At 31.6% G+C, this 20,007-nt stretch overlaps 1 protein-coding gene across 1 annotated transcript in view; it reads left to right on the forward strand.

Moving 5' to 3' along the window:
• LOC143239090 (nephrin-like) overlaps window positions 1-20,007 on the forward strand; it is a 159,484-nt gene that overhangs the window by 115,787 nt on the left and 23,690 nt on the right. Inside the window, exons 9-12 of the mRNA XM_076479904.1 lie at window positions 3,932-4,016; window positions 16,389-16,525; window positions 18,020-18,173; window positions 18,612-18,670. Of these exons, the coding sequence (XP_076336019.1) occupies window positions 3,932-4,016; window positions 16,389-16,525; window positions 18,020-18,173; window positions 18,612-18,670 (435 nt within the window). The remainder of the gene's footprint in view (window positions 1-3,931; window positions 4,017-16,388; window positions 16,526-18,019; window positions 18,174-18,611; window positions 18,671-20,007) is intronic.

Here is a 20,007-nt window from a genome sequence, read left to right on the forward strand (position 1 = left end):
TTGATATGTACTAGAACTTACTTCGGTCACGTATGTGTAATAAATTATAGTAAGTAACTTCTCGTTATCATTCTTGTATAAACACGTATGTTCTTTACATTTATCGTCGTGTCTCGTTTACGTTTAAATAATGCAAGAAAAATTGTAAGGTACTTCATGCTGTTTGTTGACAAATATTATTAACTATATTTGATTTATAATTATTACGATTTCAAAGGCCAGAAAGCTTAATTTAAAAATTTGATTAATTGTCGATATGTATCAAATTTTTGATATTTTTCCAACGAGATTGATACATACAATTTACCTTCTTAACACAAACATATATTAACATGAAATCAACAGTACGGTTTATAATAACGATTATTACAAATACTGGTTTATATACAAAAGTTTTACAATTTTACAGACAATACCAAGTCTTCTATCTGGTTTTGAACTGAAATTTTATCGACGAATTAATCCTGAGTTAATACTGTTACCCTTGTTTAATGGCTAACTGCTAACACTCTGTTTTTCTACTGGGCTCACGCTGATTGCAAGCTGACTTTTCTCCGACGAAGATATTTAATATTCTCTTAGAAAAGTCCAAAGTTAATTCACTGAAATCAAAGGGTTTGTAATGTCGCGAAATCTATAAGCGTACCTCGTCAAATATCCATAGTTTCCAGGTTAATAAACGTATATCACAGTTATAGTTACAAAGATTTATAGTATACTAAGTGTAGTAAACTAACAATAAATTACTATCTCTTCGCGTGTCGGTTTATAATTGTTAAGGCACGGTTTTAGAAACTTTATTTGGCAACAATATAAAAGATATATTGCTGATTCTTACACACGAGAATCTTCTACAAATTTAGAGATAGGCGGTAATTTTGCAACACATATTTTACACTAAGTAACATGTATTTTAAAATATATTTATCGAAAACAAATTTCGATTTTACAATAAATATATAACAGTAAATCCGTTACAGATATCAATGGCAATATTTTCTTCTTGTTATATTTACGAACTGCTATTTGTTATTTTAGGTTGTTTTTTAAGTAGAAAAAATATGTAGTTAAATAAACGATAAAGAGAACAACACACAATGAAACATAAAACTTTATTAGTTTCCTTAAGCTGGCTAGTTTATGTAACGCATTTGAAAATAACAGTGTTGTCGAAACCAATTGGCTTTTAACAATTTATAAAACTTTGTTTCATTTGCCAAAAAAATATCGTTTTATATTTTTTACTTTACTTATTATAGCACAATGGAAATATAAAAAAAAATTATAAGAGATAGTATTCCTTAGCCATTCGCTTTACATTAGATGGTGTTATTAAACGGAAATAGTGAAAACAAGGTCCACGTGTTTCAAAAGAAAAAATCACTTTCAAAGATACAATTATTACAATACATCTGATAATCACGAAAGAAATCTCACTCGAAGAAACGTGAAAATTAATTTCCAAAAAAGTATATTACGTTGTTGTTTTAATACATTGTCACTTGGAGAAATAACGGCATCAAAAAATGTTAACAGCGATGTAAAAATAAGAACGGATGTTACTTTTACTTTTGTTGTTGTTGTTGATTTATCAAAATTGATCATCTCCCACGAGGTACAACATTTAATGATAACAAAATTAAGGTAACGGAACACGTGTTAGATCTTTCTCGAACACGACTGTTGCTTGTTGAGTAAGGACAGTTCCTTGTTATTTTAGAATTAGGTTTAGCATACTGCATGGTAGGATGATCAGCGAATGAAAAGGTTTGTAAAAAAATTATCAGAATATTAAATAAAAATATAAGCAACATGCAAGCATTATAACCGTCTCATCTTCTTATTATAAAAAGTACAGTGTTCATGTAACTGATCTGTAATTCGTCTGTGATTAATTGTTGCATTAAGAAATACTAAAATGTAATACAGAACTCATTAGAGATGGTGTTTTAAGTGCATAATTTTAGAATTAATTTCAACCAAATACTTCCATAAACTTTCCGAAATAATAATATAAAAGTTTAAAATATATATCACATTTTATTATTTCTACGGCAAGAAGTTCAATGTAAATAATCGTGTGTACTACTCACTAATTTGATAGAACTTTAGAATTAGGTATTGCCACTTCGTGAAATGTTTATGCCTATGTTTTTTGTTAATAAGATGTGGTAACATATAACTATAGATTGATGTGTATAATTTGGGCTAATAGTTTGTCAGTCTAGTAACATAACAGTTTATTCAGACTACCATATGATTTATTTCACAACATTCAGTAATAGGTTATTGTTAATTTCTTGGTGTCATACAAGGTCTAGAAATCATTGGTTGGTTAACCGAGACTCTAGTTGTTTAGTTTTGTCCACAACATGGTGACTAATGGCCACAAATGTACACGGCTTATGAATGGTGTATTCAATCACATTGATTTGTTATTATTGCCCGTTAAACACTCAATAACGCAAATGAAAACACAAAACAGTATTCTTAGCTGCTTAGTGATCTTAAAAGTTGTTTTTTAATACAAATTATATACTAGTCGAAACCTCTGTATTACACGTATTCACCTCCTGTATACTTCTCCTATTTTGCTCTAGCGTTAAATAACTTTTTATTTATGCGAAATTCAGAATTGTGCTATGTTATAGACACAATTAATAGAAAAATTGCCTTAGTAATTTACATGACTATGTTTTAACTAGGACAATGAAACTAACCCCAAGAAAAGTAGTAAATCAGTTTTGTTGTTACTAAAATAACTGAATAACTAAAGTAACTGATAAATAAATCAACAGCAGCAAGTAAGTGCTTTATAAGTTAGGAAAAAAAAAAGGTTGAAAATAGAGATAAATTGGAGGGGAACTTTGTAGAACGCAGCATTGATCATAGTCGTTCTAAAAAATACAAAAAATTCTTCCATATGTGCGTTGTTATTAACGGATACGGATAATCATTAACAGGACAACCAGCAATACTGTTCTATATAATTCCACCAAGTTTTATCAATATCAGTTTTATATAGAGAGCAAAAATAGTATAAAAGACAGCCGCATATTAATATATAGGGATGTTTTACCACCTCTTTGTGTGACCTTGACTATTTAAATACTAAACACTTGTTAGCTGGATCATACTTGAAATCTATACTAATTTTAATCAAATTCCTTTCAGCCGTTTCTAAGAAATCTTGCTGACAAACATACAAATAAAACACACATACAGGAGCGAAAATATTTTTTTCATATTTAGTAGAAATCAGTTTGTATCTACTAGTTGTATAATGTTAAACCAAATCACTCTTTGAATCAAATAAAATGTTAGGTTGACTTAACACGATTTGTTTTTCTAAGCAAACAGCCAAACAGTAAGACATATTTCAATAAAGATACGCAAATAAAGATTAAAAATGAAGAATGTAAGTAAAAACATTATTTCTCTTCTTATACTCTATTAAACAACACTAAAAAAGAGATTGAAGGCTTAAATGTAGCAGAAAATGTGCTTACACTTCTGCTAAGTTTCTCCAAGCATTTTGTAATAATTTATTCAATATTTGCTGATATAAAACTTCCCACATACTCAATATTTTCAGATACGAAACACTCTACGTCTTCAATATTTTTAGGTATAAAACTTCCCACAGTTTGTCTCCCACTTTTAACTGCACCTGAACAGCTTCAGGTAAGGCTTCACTTTCGTATAACAGCTTCAGCAAGACTCGAGGGTGTTTACTTTCTGAAACGTGAATAACAAACAAACAAATCTCAAAATAAATATCACAGAAATGTGGAATGTTATATGCCCAAAAACGGGCACATAAAGTTGTCATGTAATTAAACTAATGTAACTATCGAGATTGTCTGAATGTGAAAGTAATTGTTCCATAAAAAATACAGTTACTATTACTAATAGCCTTTTCTTCTTTCAGGATCCTGACACGAAACGTTTTGTATGCAGAGCTGTAAATTCACAGATTGGATTCACAGAAGGCGAAAAGGAAATTAAAGTGACATGTATGTAAAGTTTATATTGAATTATGTTATCGTGAAATGTCTTAATGTTATGAATCAACAATGAGGAATTCCAGTGTTTACACTGAGTTGGAACCATAGTGCTTAAAAGAAAAATATAATTTTAATGGGAGAGTTGTTAATAACTTTCAACAGAGATTTATCAAAAATAATATTGGCTTATTTCTAAATATTTACCACTGTAAAAGGTAAGATGTTATATCCAGTGATAATCTCAATATCTTCATCGAGTACTTATTAGGTGAAAGAATGGTTTGGTTTGTTTTAAATTTCGCGCAAAGCTACACAAGGGCTATCTGCGTCCCTAATTTAGCAGTGTAAGACTAGAGGGAACTCAACTAGTCATCACCACTCACCGTCAACTCTTGGAATACTCTTTTACCAACGAATAATGAGATTGAAAGGGCGAGCATATTTGGTGTAACAGAGATTCGAACCCACGACTCTCAGATTACGAGTCGAGTGCCTTAACCTCCTGGCCATGCCGGATCAGGTAAGAGTATAGTTCCTCTCGCAAGCTAAGCAACTCCTCCACAAATTGAGATAAAGCGTTACCTTACTTGGTAATGCTTAAATTATCGTATGTTTTCTTACCTCTCTAATATCAGACAAGCATATGTTAGTCTTTCAGGTGGGAAAATGTGAAAGCTTGAGTTACACAATAACAATCCATTTTGTTCATGAAATATTAGTTTCTATCACAATTTTTGTTTAATTTTATCAAGTGTTTTAAACTCCATATCTCATCCTTAACTTTGGTATAGCCAATGTAAAGTGAGCCTGTAATTCAGCATTAACTAAGGTCAACAAGCCTTCAATCGTTCGAAGCAAGTACCTTTAAGGTACTTGTAATACAAGTAAACAAACAATTAATCTAATACGAGTAAACACTCCAATCAACATGGAGTTCAAAATAAACAAAAATTACTAAAATAATCAATAGTAAAACAAAAAAATAGGATTATAAAAAATGGTCAAGACAAATTATGATACACATTTAAAAAGCGATAAAACATAGATTTTACAAACACTAAAAACAAGACACTTATAAGCCATTAAATCAACAGAGCAATGTACAAAAACTGAAGTAAAGCAAATCTAAAAAGAAAAATAAGGCAGAAAACACCGTTAACACGTCTTCGAGTTGAATTCAATTACATGGAAATGCAGAAATAATTAATGAAATGTGTCTTTGACTTTGTTAACATCAATGACAACAAATTAAAAGAGTGTAAGGAATCATTAAATATATATATATATATATCACTGATCCTGTCAAGTTTTATATCAATATTGCCTCCATAAATATTTAATAATCAAAGACTTAAAGCGAAATATCATGCACCATATAACATAAAAATGAAGCTATATAAAAAATGTGAATAAGATGTCGTAGAATAATTAGATCAACAATGAATTAAAATTAATTAACTTGAAAATATGATAAGTAGAATACAAAAATCAACAATACTTACTAAAGTTCATCTGATTATTGAAGCCAATCACTGCGTCAATATTAATAAAAATTTCTTAAACATTGAATTTTACAATTTTGAAACTGAATAGCATCTAAGACCATCTACGATTATACAGAATTATTAAGGTGACGCATTCGTTCATGTAGTTGATCAATGTGAGAATTGTTTCAAACGTGTAAGATGTGTTTGATTTCATGTTATACAAAAACTGCCAATTAGCAGGTACTCAAAGTGCATGTCTTAAAACTTCAGCCTAACTCGTTAGCAAGTTCTTAATCTATACAGTTATAAAGACGAACAAAAAATTAAAGTACACTCACAAGTACCACATTAAATGCTATATTTGCAAAAATTGTCCAAAAATAAAAAAATTACTTTGTACACATTTGAAATTAGGCAATATCATACACACAATGTTAAATGGCTTGCAGTAACTTGGTCAATATTCCAGTTAATAGGTTCAGGATTAAACATAATGATATTGCTGAAGCTATTCGTGCTTCTCAACTGTAATTCAGTTTGATGTGCCTTTAGAAATTGAACTCATATATTAAAGGACCATATCCAGATAAGGAGACTTAACTCACCATACCAAAAAATATACTGTACAATGTTGAACTTAAGATATAAGTTAGTGTGATATAAAAATGACCAGAGTATGCTCATAGTGTAAATACTAATGTAATACGATCTCTGAAAGTAGGTCGACTAAAAGTAAAATGATTAATACTGAAAGTTATGGTATATACGATGAAGAAATTTATCGAGAACTCGCAGATTATGGACTTCATAATTCTAAGTAAAGATGATAAAAATCTGACATTTGTGTTTATGTACGTTTCAAAATAAGTGAAATATTAGTTACTGGTCTTTATTATGATAAACCAACTAAATTTGCTTTATCTATATTTGTATTTAAGACATAAAATATTTTTATTATTTGTTATTAAGAATGTTCACTTACTACAATCCAAACCTAATAATCCTTGATTAATTTAACAGTGTGGGTTAAGCCTATTCATAATAGTGGTCATATTTATAATATGGTAAAATAATATAAATGTTATTAAATGGCGAGAAACCATCTCATAGGTGTAATTTTACTAAAGACTCAGACATATTTACTGCTATTGTTATTATATACCATAGTTTTATGTGAATTTAGTAGGTGATGATGTTGGTACTCAATATGTAGTAGTCACTATTCTGTTTTATTCCCCCCTCCAATGGGCTATTTGTGCTCTGCCTATCACGGATATCAAAACCCGATGTTTAGCATTGTGAGTACACAGACATGCTGTTGTGCCATTGGGGGACTTGATTTATTTTAATAAATATATTAATGGGAATATTAGAATTAATAAACAACTGAAACTGAATTACCAAACTAGAATATTTTGGAGAAATTGTAGAAAATTTGTATATTATGATTTTGCTATAACTGAACATCAAGATCAAAAGACATTCATAACGTTCTCATTTAGATAATACGAACTACTGAAATTTCCATTTCCAAATACGTCTTCAAATACCAATTTAATTTTTATTGAAGAAATACTGATGCTCTTATGGATAAAATAATACTTAGAATTTTTAAAATTAAGACATAGTCTACTTAAAGCAACTAAAAAACAGAAATGTTAAGATATAGTTAATAATCTAGACTTAAATGTTTGATGTCTTGTAACTATCTAGAGATATTAAAAAGGTTCAAAGAATCGTTGAAAAATTATAAACTTAAAAAACCTTTACAACTCTAAAAAAAAAATATATATATACTACCCTGTAAAATGTGATAGGGCTCTAATAATACTCTATACTACAAAAATAATACTTTATACTACAAACTAATTTCTTTACCATTTTCACGGTATACTTTATGTAATGATAAAGACAGCGGAAAACGTAACAACAGATAGTTGCATTATATTAGTAAATGAAGTGAAAATATTAAGAGATCATTGTTTTAATATTGTGAATATGAATGATATTAACATTTATTATATTAACACTAATTATAACTATTTCAACTTTAATTTTTGAATTAAAATTTAGTCTAAAATGTTTAAAATACCTGTTTACAGTAAAACACCATGCACTTTGTCACAATGGTATTCTCAAGTTATATACCACAGGCAGAAAATTATTTCAATGCATATTTTAAATCCATTTATTTTCCATATATATATGGAGTTACACATCATCACCATGATATCAAAAACAAATAACAGCGAAACTTACCTTTCAACTTATAAGCTCATAAATTTAATTATCTATATATTTTAATATTTTAAATATATTGTTATTTTATGTTAATAATGTTAATTTCATCTTCTGTATCCCAAAGAGTAGTTTCATTGAAAATTATGGTATAATATATGGAGTTTTATCATTAATTATAGAAAACTTAGATTGTCATATTCATGAAGCATGTAAATCAGAAATCTTTCGTAAATTAAGTTATGCTACAGTTAAATCTTAACGACATTATAAAACCAGTTCATACAGATAAATACCTTGATACAATACGCATGAGGAAATGAAACTAGCAAGACATGCAAGTAATTTAGTTAGAAAAGGCTGGATAAGAGATGTTTGCCCATCAGTGGCACAGTGGTATGTATGCGGACTTATAAAATATATGTAGCTTTGTGCATAATAAAAACACAAACAAACAGAGATGCATAAAAATTGCATGTTAATATAGGAAGTTGTAACAATATAACAATTTTCTAAATATATAATATATATATATTTCTGAATATCTGTATATATTGTCCTTTATCCAATATTTCAGATTATATTTTAAATCTTCTTTAGGTATTGTTTGTTTTATCGATAAGCACAAAGCTCTACAATGCGTCAACCATAACAGTATCGAAACCTGATTTTGAGCACTAAACATCCTCAACCTTTCAGCTGAGCCAGTGAGAGAGCACGTTTAAGTAGAGTGGTACCTCGGTTCTCGAACTTAATCCGTTCCAGAAGGCTGTTCGAAAACCGAATCAGTTCTTCCCATAAGAAATACTATAAATAAAATTAATCCGTTACAGACCTCCAAAAAGTACGCATTATAAAGCATTTTAAGTAAAAATATTGCTTATTTATACCTGTATAATAATACATGCATGAAGTCAATCACAAAAACTATAAACACAATAAAAATAATAAATAAAAATTTCACTGCCTTTTACCTGTGCTGAGGAGAGCCGATGGCGTTAGTGAAAGGTGGTGAGGAAGTGGAGAGTAGGAAGGTTATTATTGTTTGGAAGGGGAGTCACCTTCCATAAAAACGTCAAGTAACTCTCCTTCTGGGATTCTTTCTCTTTTCTGTCTCTTTGCACCACTACAACCTTCTTGAGACTCACTGGACCTATTTTTCACTAAAAACTTGTCTAATGAGGTTTGTTCCTGCCTGCATTTTAAAATGTTTCTGAAGTACGACATGGCATTGTCATTGAAAAGGTTTTGCTACCGTTTGCTACAGCTTTGTCAAGGTGAACTTTTTCCACAAAACTTTGTAACTCTCCCCATTTTCCACACATCTTCTTGATTAGTGAACTAGAAACATCCTCCCTTCCCTCCTCCTCATCTGAAGATACTTCCTTAGTTGCTTTCTGTTGCTGCTTCTTCTGAAGGTCTTGTAGTTATTCCATGGTGAGCTCAGCGTTGTTGTCTTTTACCAACTCCTCCACATCATCACCACTCACATTCAAGCCCATACACTTGCCTTGTGAGACAATATCCTCGGCAACAGGCTCAGCCTCCAAGCCTTCAAAGTCTCTATCTGCTACTGAGTCTGGCCACAATTTCTTCCTGGCTGAGTTCATGATCCTCAAAGACACTTCTCTCCAGGCTTTGTCTATGATTCTCAAGCAATGGAGGATATTAAAGTGATTTTTCCAGAACTCTCTAAGGGTTAACTCTGTATTAATTCAAAGGTCACTTCAAAGCACCTTTGAAGCAATGCTTTGGTGTAGAATTTCTTAATGTTCAATATGACCTGCTGGTCCATGAGCTGGATGAGAGGAGTCGTGTTAGGAAGAAGAGCTTCACCGTAATGAAAGTGTACTCCTCCACCAACCCGTCCTCCAAGCCTGGTGGGTGAGCAGGTGCATTGTCCATCACAAGAAGGGACTTGAGTGGCAACTTTTTTCCGTGAGGTAATTCTTTACACTTGGGGCAAACACTTCATGGACCCACTTCATAAAAAATTGCCTGGTTACCCATGCTTTACTATTAGCCCTCCACATGACATTTAGTTTACTTTTCAGGGCATTAATTTTCTTAAAAACCCTCGGGTTCTCAGAATGGTACACAAGCAAAGGCTTAAGTTTTAAGTCCCCACTTGCATTACTGCATAACAATAAAGTTAGCCTGTCTTTCATTGGCTTGTTTCCTAGCAGTGACTTCTCATCCTTGGTGATGTAGGTCCTCTTTGGCATTTTCTTCCAAAAGGGGCCTGTCTCATTACAGTTGAACACTTGTTGGGGAATAAAACCCTCAGCTTCTACATAGTCCTTAAATTCCCTAACAAATTTATCAGCAGCGTCTTTGTTAGAACTGGCACCCTCCCCATGTCTCACCACACTATGTATGTCACTTCTCTTCCTAAATTTTTCAAACCACTCTCTACTAGCCTTAAAGGCATCACTTGTATCAGCACTCGTTCTAGGGATGTTTTTCAGGAGGTCAGCATGCAACTGCTTTGCTTTCTCACAAATGATGGTCTCAGAAATGCTATCACCAGCTAACTGTTTTTCGTTTACCCAAATCAACAACAGTTTATATATCTCTTCCATTGTTTGTGATCTTTGTTTCGTAAGCACTGTCACTCCTTTTTCAACATCGGCTGCTTTGATGATTTCTTTATTTTTCAGTGTGGTACAGACTGTAGACGTTGCCATACCAAACTGTGTAGCAAAGTCAGACACGCGAACACCACTCTCATACTTCGCTATGAGATCTTTTCTCACCTCTATTGTGACTCTATCAACTTTTTCTTTTTGGTTTGCTGCTTTCATTATCATTCTTTGACCCCATGGTGGCTTATTTAATCAGAATATTTAGAAAAAAAACAAAAAGAAAAACGAAAACGTTCACAGCAGATTTTAGCGGGGGTGTGGACTGAGTCACAGGTGTGGGTAAAATGTTTTGGGCAAGCTTGGCGTGGGCCGAAAATGGTCGAAGTGTCGTTTGGGTTATCAGTCAGGTTATTTCGGTGTTTCGGGTTACGACAACGTGGTTCGGGAACCGAGTTTATGTTCGACAACCGAGACATTTTTTTCTCAAACAATATGTTCGAAAACCGAATTGTTCGAGAAGGAAGTCTTTCGAGAATCGAGGTACCACTGTATTTCGAAAATGGTTTGAGAAAACTAAACTACTTTATTCCAACCCAACCAGTATTCAAAATGTTTTTACCTGCAATGATAAGCATTAAAATGGTTTCCATAGCTAAAATGTTATTTAATAAAAATACAAAAATAAATTAATTACTCTTGAAAGACTTAAAACTAGAAATAAAAAATTATTTGTTTAGTTTCGTGTTGTGACAACAGTTATAATAATTAATATTATATATTAATTGATTTTTTAATTTAAGACGTCACATTAACTTTTTATTTGTCTGACTTATGATATTTAATGTATATTTAAATGTTTATCGCTTCAATGAATTTATTATTTTATTAATTATAAAACTTTGATTTTATCATAAATTAATATCTATCATTACATTCTCTTATAATTTGTATAAATTAAATTTTACTATTTTATTGTTTGGCATTGTATGGGCTGGTGGTAAAGGCCCTCAACTCGTGACCTACAAGTTCCAGGATCGAAACTCTGCACTCACAGTCTTTCAGCTGTTGGTGTGTTACAATGTATCAGTCAATCTCACTCTTCATTTTTAATGAGTAACCAAGAGATGGTGATGGTACTGTTGATCAGTTGCCTTTGTTACGGTTGGTAGTGCAAAATTAAGGGCATATAAGTATATTTTAAGACATATAATACATGGAAGTATTCAAGTGACTAAGTAGTCGAGAAAGAAAAGTAAAAAGTTATCATAATAATTGTGAAACAAATTTTAATTGAGTGGAAACTATAATTTATAATCGATCATATGATTAGCAACATTTCTTTCAGTGTATAACCTTAGGAAAGAAATCAAATAACTTGAGCGGTTTTCAATGTAGGCTTTCCTTCATCAAAGGTAAATTTTCAAACTGTAGTTTTATACCTATAAGGGAAAACAAAGTAACATCACGTATCAGTAGTTTCAAAGTAATGAAATACTTTACGACTATTATCCTCTTATTGGTCAATATTTCCAAGTAACTAATACAACAAGTCTTGACTGAATATGAACATATTTATGAACTAAGGAGTTAAAAATAGTTAAAAATAAGTAAACATGGAAAATTCACTGTATTAATTCACCCTTTCTCTATATCCTTGGTCAGTTCGACCGAGTTTATAACCGCAAAGTAAGTATCAAAGCTTCCATACTATAACTTTTATCTTCATATATGTAACAAACTTTTATTAAATATTATAAGACTTTAGTATGAAGAAAAATCCGATTTTTTAACTAAATATTTTACTAAAAATTTATTCGTGTAACATTTGTTCCGAGTGAAATATAATTTTCCTATTAAAATTAAAAATACACTTCTTCATCTGAAAACTCTTAACTTTATTTGCTTAATCTCTACGTCCTGATAAATAACCTGAAGATAATCAAGGAAGGTCGAAACGTTGTTCTCTGCTTATCAATAAAAGTGTTAATTTTTTGTTTGTTTTTTGAATTTCGCACAAAGCTACTCGAGGGTTATCTGTGCTAGCCGTCCCTCATTTAGCAGTGTAAGACTAGAGAGAAAGCAGCTAATCATCACCACCCACCGCCAACTCTTGGACTACTTTTTTTACCAACGAATAGTGGGATTGACCATCACATAATAACGCCCCCCACCGCTGGGAGGGTGAGCATGTTTGGCGCGACGGGGATGCGAACCCGCGACCCTCAAATTACGAGTCGCGCGCCTTAACACGCTTGGCCATGCCGGGCTCAAAAGTGTTAATACCCATACCAACCGTTCTGAGAAAAATTTTTATTTCAAGTGAATTTCTCGTCATCAAAAAAGTCTAATAACTGTGTTGTAAAACAGAAAAAATATCATAAAAGTTTTAGTTAAACGTAAGACCTATCCAATGGATCTTAATTCATATAATATTATGATAGAAACGTACAAAGAACATTAATCGAAACATAAAATGATGACAAAACCTCAAATCCAAAAAACATGTACAAAAACATGTTTCACTTCTACGCTAACACTTTTGCCATACAGCAAGTCCGTTACGGTTCTTAAAAATTCAAAAACTGAACGGAGAACGATACGTCATGGAACAACGAAATATTAAAAAAAAAAAAAACTTAAAGAGAAAAGTTTTTTCAAATATGCAACAAAATATAAAAAAATTAAAATACCCTTAACAAAAGAGATGTAGTTAACAGTTTAGTACTCTTGAAAACAAAATATTATAAATTTAAAAATATATGGGAAATATATAACAATATAATAATGCTTAAAACTTTCAGTGAAATCCAACACTAGTTTTTGCTTTAGTGTCTGAAACTAGTATTAGTTTTGTTTCGAACTTCTTAGCTACTTAACACTAGTTTTCGTTATCTAACTATGGTTAAATTTTTGTAACATTATTTTAGCTATCTTGTGTGTATTTTCTTGGAGCAAAACCACATTGGGCTATCTGCTGTGTTCAGCGAGGAAAATCGAGCCCCCTGATTTTACCGTTGTATATCCGTAGACTTACCGCTGTACCAGCGGGGGACTGAGATACCAAACTGCTTTCAAAGTCACATATTTACGAAAGAGAAGAATTCTTGTTGCTGGATAAAAGGAACGAAACGCAAAAGCAGCAACCGTTTGGCTTCGTTGTTTACATTATAGTTATGAGTGAAAGCACGTAGCATGGCTTATTAATAGATTTGTTGTTTTTTTTTTCGAAATTAAGCACAAAGCTACACAATGGTTTATGTATTTGTACGGTGCCCACCACGGGTATATGAACCTGATTTGTAAAGTTGTAAGTTCGCAGACATACTCCTGTGCCACTAGAGGGCTTTAATAATAGGACTTTATACTTTGCCCTACAGTAATATTTTAGCCACAAAAGCACCGTAATAATAATTACGATTTTTATTTCTCTAAAGTGTAAGGTAAAGTATTTATATCATATTATGTTTGTTTTGTGAGAAACTAACTTACAGTTACGCCAAAACCTGTCGAAGCTTTAGAAATAAGTAAGCCTAAAATTAAAAAAATAATCTTGTTATGTGTGAGAGCCAAACATAATTCCATTACACATTTTAGACCTATCTAGTACACTTAGATTTCATTCAAACTGTGCTGGTAAACCTCCCTTCTATTTATGAAATTATTTTCAGTAAGCTTGATTCTTATTTAGAACGTAAAGACAGATACAGCTATTTGATACTATAACGATTAGCCTATAGCTTGTTTGTTTGTTTGTTTGTTTTGGAATTTCACACAAAGCTACTCGAGGGCTATCTGTGCTAGCCGTCTCTAATTTAGCAGTGTAAGACTAGAGGGAAGGCAGCTAGTCATCACCACCCACCGCCAACTCTTGGGCTACTCTTTTACCAACGAATAGTGGAATTGACCGTAACATTATAACGCCCCCACCGCTGGAAGGGCAAGCATGTTTGGCGCGACGGGGATGCGAACCCGCGACCCTCAGATTACGAGTCGCACGCCTTAACGCGCTTGGCCATGCCGGGCCCTAGCCTATAGCTTCAACACACACTGAATGCCATTTCTTGGTAACATTGCAAGCATCTGGCAATGCTGATATGCTTGGATAAACTGAATGGTTAAAAACAATAATTAAAATATATAGATAGTTTAAATACTTGTATTTGCTTTTTGTGTTTTTCTTTTAGCAAAGCCACAAAGGCTATCTGCTCAGCCCGCCGAGGGGAATCGAACCCCTGATTTTGGCGTTGTAAATCCGGAGACATACCGCTGTAAAATACTTGTAATACATGTATAAGCATTACAACCTGAAGCACGAAATCAAAAACAAATTCTTATATGATCCTTCAAAATATACAGAGCACTAGTTAAGCCTTTAATTTTAGACGAGTGCAAAATGTGCCTAAATAAACAATTAGACTATCTTATACAAACAAGCAAAGTTGTTTTATATTAACGTAGCTGATTTTATGCCACAGTTAGTCTTATGCTTCATTTGCCTTTTAATTATTATACTTATGTATAACTCTGGTAGAGTATGTCATATTAAACCAGCACGATGGGACGAGAGTTCGTCTAGTAGCGTCCAGTCATGCTCCACTTGACGAACATGCATCTTCACAATATCCCTGCAATTAAATTTTCCTTGCTATAGGCTTCGTCTTTGGTCTATAATGCTCAAAGTACACCATCACCCTCCTTAAGGAGTCCCACAGAAAGACGGTTCTTCAGTGCGCAGTTCAACAGTTCAGTCTCATAGAGAACCATGCTCACTGTGACTCGCGGCTTGACTGGTATGCACTTAGTGGAATACCACGACTATTAGCTCCATTCTCCAGTTGTTTGAGGTATGTGATGTTTGAACGGATATGTCCGAGCAGCAATCTATGTACAACTCTGCTACACAGGCATACTATTTCTTCTTATATTGATTTTCTAATAATATTATTTTCTAACTTTCTGTACTTGTAGTCTTACTACATAATGTTACTAAAGGAAGTGATTAAATGTCTCTCGTCTTCACCACCTATTGAACAGGATCGTTCAACTAAGGTATCACAAGTACATTCTCATGAGAAAGATTTTTGCAAAGACACTGATATTTTACTCTGGCCTGTAAGGTGCTTCCTCAAAGATACAAAATCTTAAAATTTGCAATGAAAGTGACTATTATTCACGTGGGTAGCACTTATATCCTGAGAAGAATGAAATTGTTGACCTACGTATATTATAGCAAGTTCTTTAGTCTGGAATATAATAAATAATTCTTCCATTGATCAATGTGTTCGTATATTTTCATATCTTAAAATTATTTAGTAAATTGCCTGTAGTATGACAAGTTGTAGGTCTCATTCTAGATAGTCTTGGTGTCCCAAGTTCATCCATATCTCCCAATTTCAATAAGTCTTTACTCTCTGAGTTATATAAATGTCTTAGTTTTAAAGGACTATTACATGCCCGCTCCAACAACTACCGATTTTGAAATGCAAAGAAATCTTAACCTGTTTATTAAGTATATCACGTTCCATATCGATTTTATATCATTTCTGGTTGTTACGTTATCTGAATATTCAAAGTCGTTTTAATACAATCTAAACATGTTTCTCTGCTATTGCACTACGATTATAAAAATAAGAAAAAAATATGGAAAGAAAAAAGTTATTTTCACGCATTAAGACTAAATGATGCAGTTTTAAGAACGCTTAAATCACAAGAGATAATTAAAACTATCAGCAATGTCTGCCCGTTGTAGGAATAATTCTTATTCGTTTTTCTACCTTTGAAGTAAAAGTTTTATCATTGTGATGTATAACATTAAAATTGTTTCAGTTTTAGACTTAGACGAAGCTATTTAATTTCTAGAAACTATTCTAATATCGAAAGATAGAAATGAGAATTACTTTTTTGCTTCTGTAAAACAATTTTGTGCTATTTCTAGATTAATACAGGTTCAAACAACCAATTAACTTTAGGCTAATGTCGGGTGCATTTACATATTTTCTGATATTGGCGAAGTGTTCATATTACTTTAAATTTGTTACTGTTGTTTAGTAGCAATATATCTGGTGTTATAGATCCTCCTGGAACACCAACAATAGTTGGCTATTCAAAGGGATTAACCATACAAGCAGGCAGCATAAGGAGATTTGACTGTGTTTCGCTCGGAGGCAATCCCCTCGCTTCACTTCAGTGGTATCGAGGCACAAAACAGGTGTGAATGTTTTTAAACTTGTATGAGACATTATTAGAATGTAACGACGGTTTAAACGGACAAATGCTTGAGTCACTCAGTGTACAGGATGTGATTTATACATTATTCAAATCCTTAAGCGCATATTCGAAAACTAGAAGATTCTACGTGTGGATATATATATAAAACAGATATTTGAAGAATGTTCTTAAATGTATTATTAAAAAAAACGTTTATACCGCTGCTTTTGTCAAAGAGTTTCTTTTCTTTTTTGTTGCTTTTTAAGCGCAAAGTTCCACAATGGGCTGTCTGCGCTGTGCCACAGCGTGTTTCAATTGTAATCGTTTAACAGTAAAACGTTGTAACGAGACTAATGAGAAAAAATCAACAGCGCGGAAATATGTATATCCGTATCTTTTTTCTTTTTTTGCTATCACATACACTCTCGTGAGTCAGCATTAAATTTATCGACATAGAATGTTAAAATTCGAGATTCTATTTCTCGCAATAGACAGAGTAGATAGCCTATTATGTAGCTATGCAGTATGAAAACTTTTATAACTATTACAGCATTTTACTTATAGATTGAAATATAATAGTTGAAATGCAGAAAAGGAAATTAAATAATTAATTATCTGGTTTACAAAAATTTTGTTCTATGTTACTGACTGTCATGTTAATACACCAACAAGAACCTCAGCTGAAACTGTAAATTTAAATTTAAAACTTTTCAGTAAAATTCCTAGGTATTATTTTCTTGGTCTTGTGTGGGTATGTATGCTTATGAACTATAACTTGAACTCTATTGAAATAATTGCTAAAAATATGGATAATTTAACATACGTGTTTACAAAATGAGTAATTTTCGTTTTGTTTGTTTGTTGATAAACACAATGGGCTATAGTTGCTATTTACTAAACCCACAACGAGAATCGAAACCGAGTTTTTAATGTTGTTAGCTATGGGGCTTACCGCTGCGTGACCCAAGAGGTAAGCTTTTAAAAAATATGAATAAGACACATTAATTTATAATTTTAGCGTATTTGGTTTGGGAGCTTGCGAGTACGTCCGACCTTTCTAACAGTATTCCTGTATAACATTTCTTATCTCAGTAGTACTTTGGCTTATTTGGTTTGTTCTTAATATATATATTTACATTTGATTCACAGATATGGAATAGGACACTATAATAGACTTTTAATTCTGAATTAGTTTCGTTTTATTTGTTTTTATTAGTGACTCAGACTAAAATAATTTGACAGCATTAAACTAGTAATACAAAAATACTAATTATCACTAGCTATTAAAATATCTGAGTCGAATGTCAAGTTTGCAGAAAAGACTCAAAGTAACTTGAATGCAAGGTATACTTATTTGTTAATTTTAATATTTCTTCTCACTATCCCTCTGGTTTGTTTGTTTTTATGATGTATAATTGTTTACAAACCAGATTTCATTTTATGAAACGATAAAGAGGATTGGGTAGATATACGTAGGATTTTAAAACATTATTAGATAAGCACAGTTTCCAGTGTTACTGGAAGTGGTGTTTCGAGTGAACTCGTAATAAAAGCAAGACGGGAAGATAACGGCGCCACCTATCGCTGTGAAGCGAGCAACCTCGCTACTACTGAACCGACTAAAGCCTCCATGAACATCACAGTAACGTGTAAGTACACGAAATTTCTTAGAATGAGAAAATTTTCAAATATTTACCAATTTTGTTCTAATTTGAATCGAATTAATAAAATCTCAGAAATGACGAAAACTAAAGATATTTATCTTGTTTATCGTACTACAACCTCATTTTTTTCTTACTTTGTTGGATTTCTTTTAAACGAATCTGACATTCGTGTAAATAAATAACCTGATGTGTAATTTAGACACTAGACATACTTAATAATTGTCTAAACAGAATAATGTAAAAATAATTCATTTCACAATTCTTCCGACAGTACTTTAAAAGATAATTTATTTACTATGCATTATTTAGTTTTCATTCCTAAATGAAAATTAGTAACTTTGGTTTTATTGTTATTTAAAGTGTTTACTACAATGATATATAATTATATTACATGATTAAAAAAACTGATTCACTTGTGTGTAGTTCCTCCTGGAAATGCTACCATCACTGTACAACCAACACAACCAAGGGCTGGAGAAGAGGTAATTTTGTAAACTTGTCACGTTGTCGTGAAAAATCTCTTTATATCTTCATAAAACTTAAATCACTAAACCCGTCAATAATTTGTAATACCATCCTCACTCATTAATAATTGATGTTGATGAAATGAACAATATGCGACATAATAGATCTTCGTCAATATTCATACATGACGTTAGCTATTGGTAATTGCCTAATCAATTTACACCGTGTAACGTTTAAATAAGGATAAATAATCCTAAACTTAAGTCGTTTAAAGTTCTATCTTTGTAAGTTATAAAAGCTAACTATTCTGTTTTTTATGAAATAATTCCATAATTAAGATAAATATTTATACATAAAAAGTTTTAGAAAAAAGTATTTACCAAACTGAATTGTATACACACTTGGAAAATAGAGGTTACTTATGCTTAGGAAATATCTTCTTTTTTCTTAACTCTAAAAATTGATTTTAATTTCTTATAATAAAATTATTTCACATTAGCTATGTTATAAAATTCAACTAATATTTCTGTCTAAATTTTGGTTTTGCTTTGTATATATAAAGTGTAAAATAACGGAGAAATTAAAAAAGGAAACGTTTTTTTTGAGAGCGAAAATAAAATATTAAATAGTAATACAACAGTAAAACTAGATTTGTTTTCAAGAAGTAACATCATTTACTTTAATAAAATAATAGAACTGATTGTCATATTAAAGCCTACAAAGCTGAAAGGTCAAACGTGTTTTGCAAAAATTTTCGATCTCGCAATCCACAGATTATGAATTGAGAACTGATAGGCCTTTGGTTACTGAAAATCCTTATCGAATTGTAAATTTTATAAAGCAGGTAACTTCGGTTTAACTGTGTTTCGTATATTCCCGCAAAATTACTTAAATGTTATCTGTGCTATCACACTTAATCACAGCCAACTTTTAACCTACTCTATTCGTAAAGTAGAATTAACTCTCACTCTTACAATACATTTATGACCGCAAGGCTTGAAGTATGAATATTCTGATTAACAGCTCCAGAATTACAATTACAATCTAGAAGACAAGTAAATAAAAAATAAGAATAATATAACTTGTAATTAATGATTCTTGTAACTAATAGTTTGTTGTTGATACGATGCGTATCAAAGGAATTATAATTTGTAAGTAACAGTTAAAATGTTTAAGTTATGTAACATATGTATATTTTACAATCGTAATTATATTGGTATATATGTACATTATTTATTGAACAGCGACTGATTTTAACAACATTTTAACTTATTGTTTTACCCACGTTCTGGTTTAATTGTTTATAATAGAGAAGTTTAACGTTTGAAAGCAAACAAAACATTTTATTATATAC

This window comes from Tachypleus tridentatus, chromosome 13 (assembly GCF_004210375.1).
Source record: "Tachypleus tridentatus isolate NWPU-2018 chromosome 13, ASM421037v1, whole genome shotgun sequence".
Classification (NCBI taxonomy): Eukaryota; Metazoa; Arthropoda; class Merostomata; order Xiphosura; family Limulidae; genus Tachypleus; species Tachypleus tridentatus.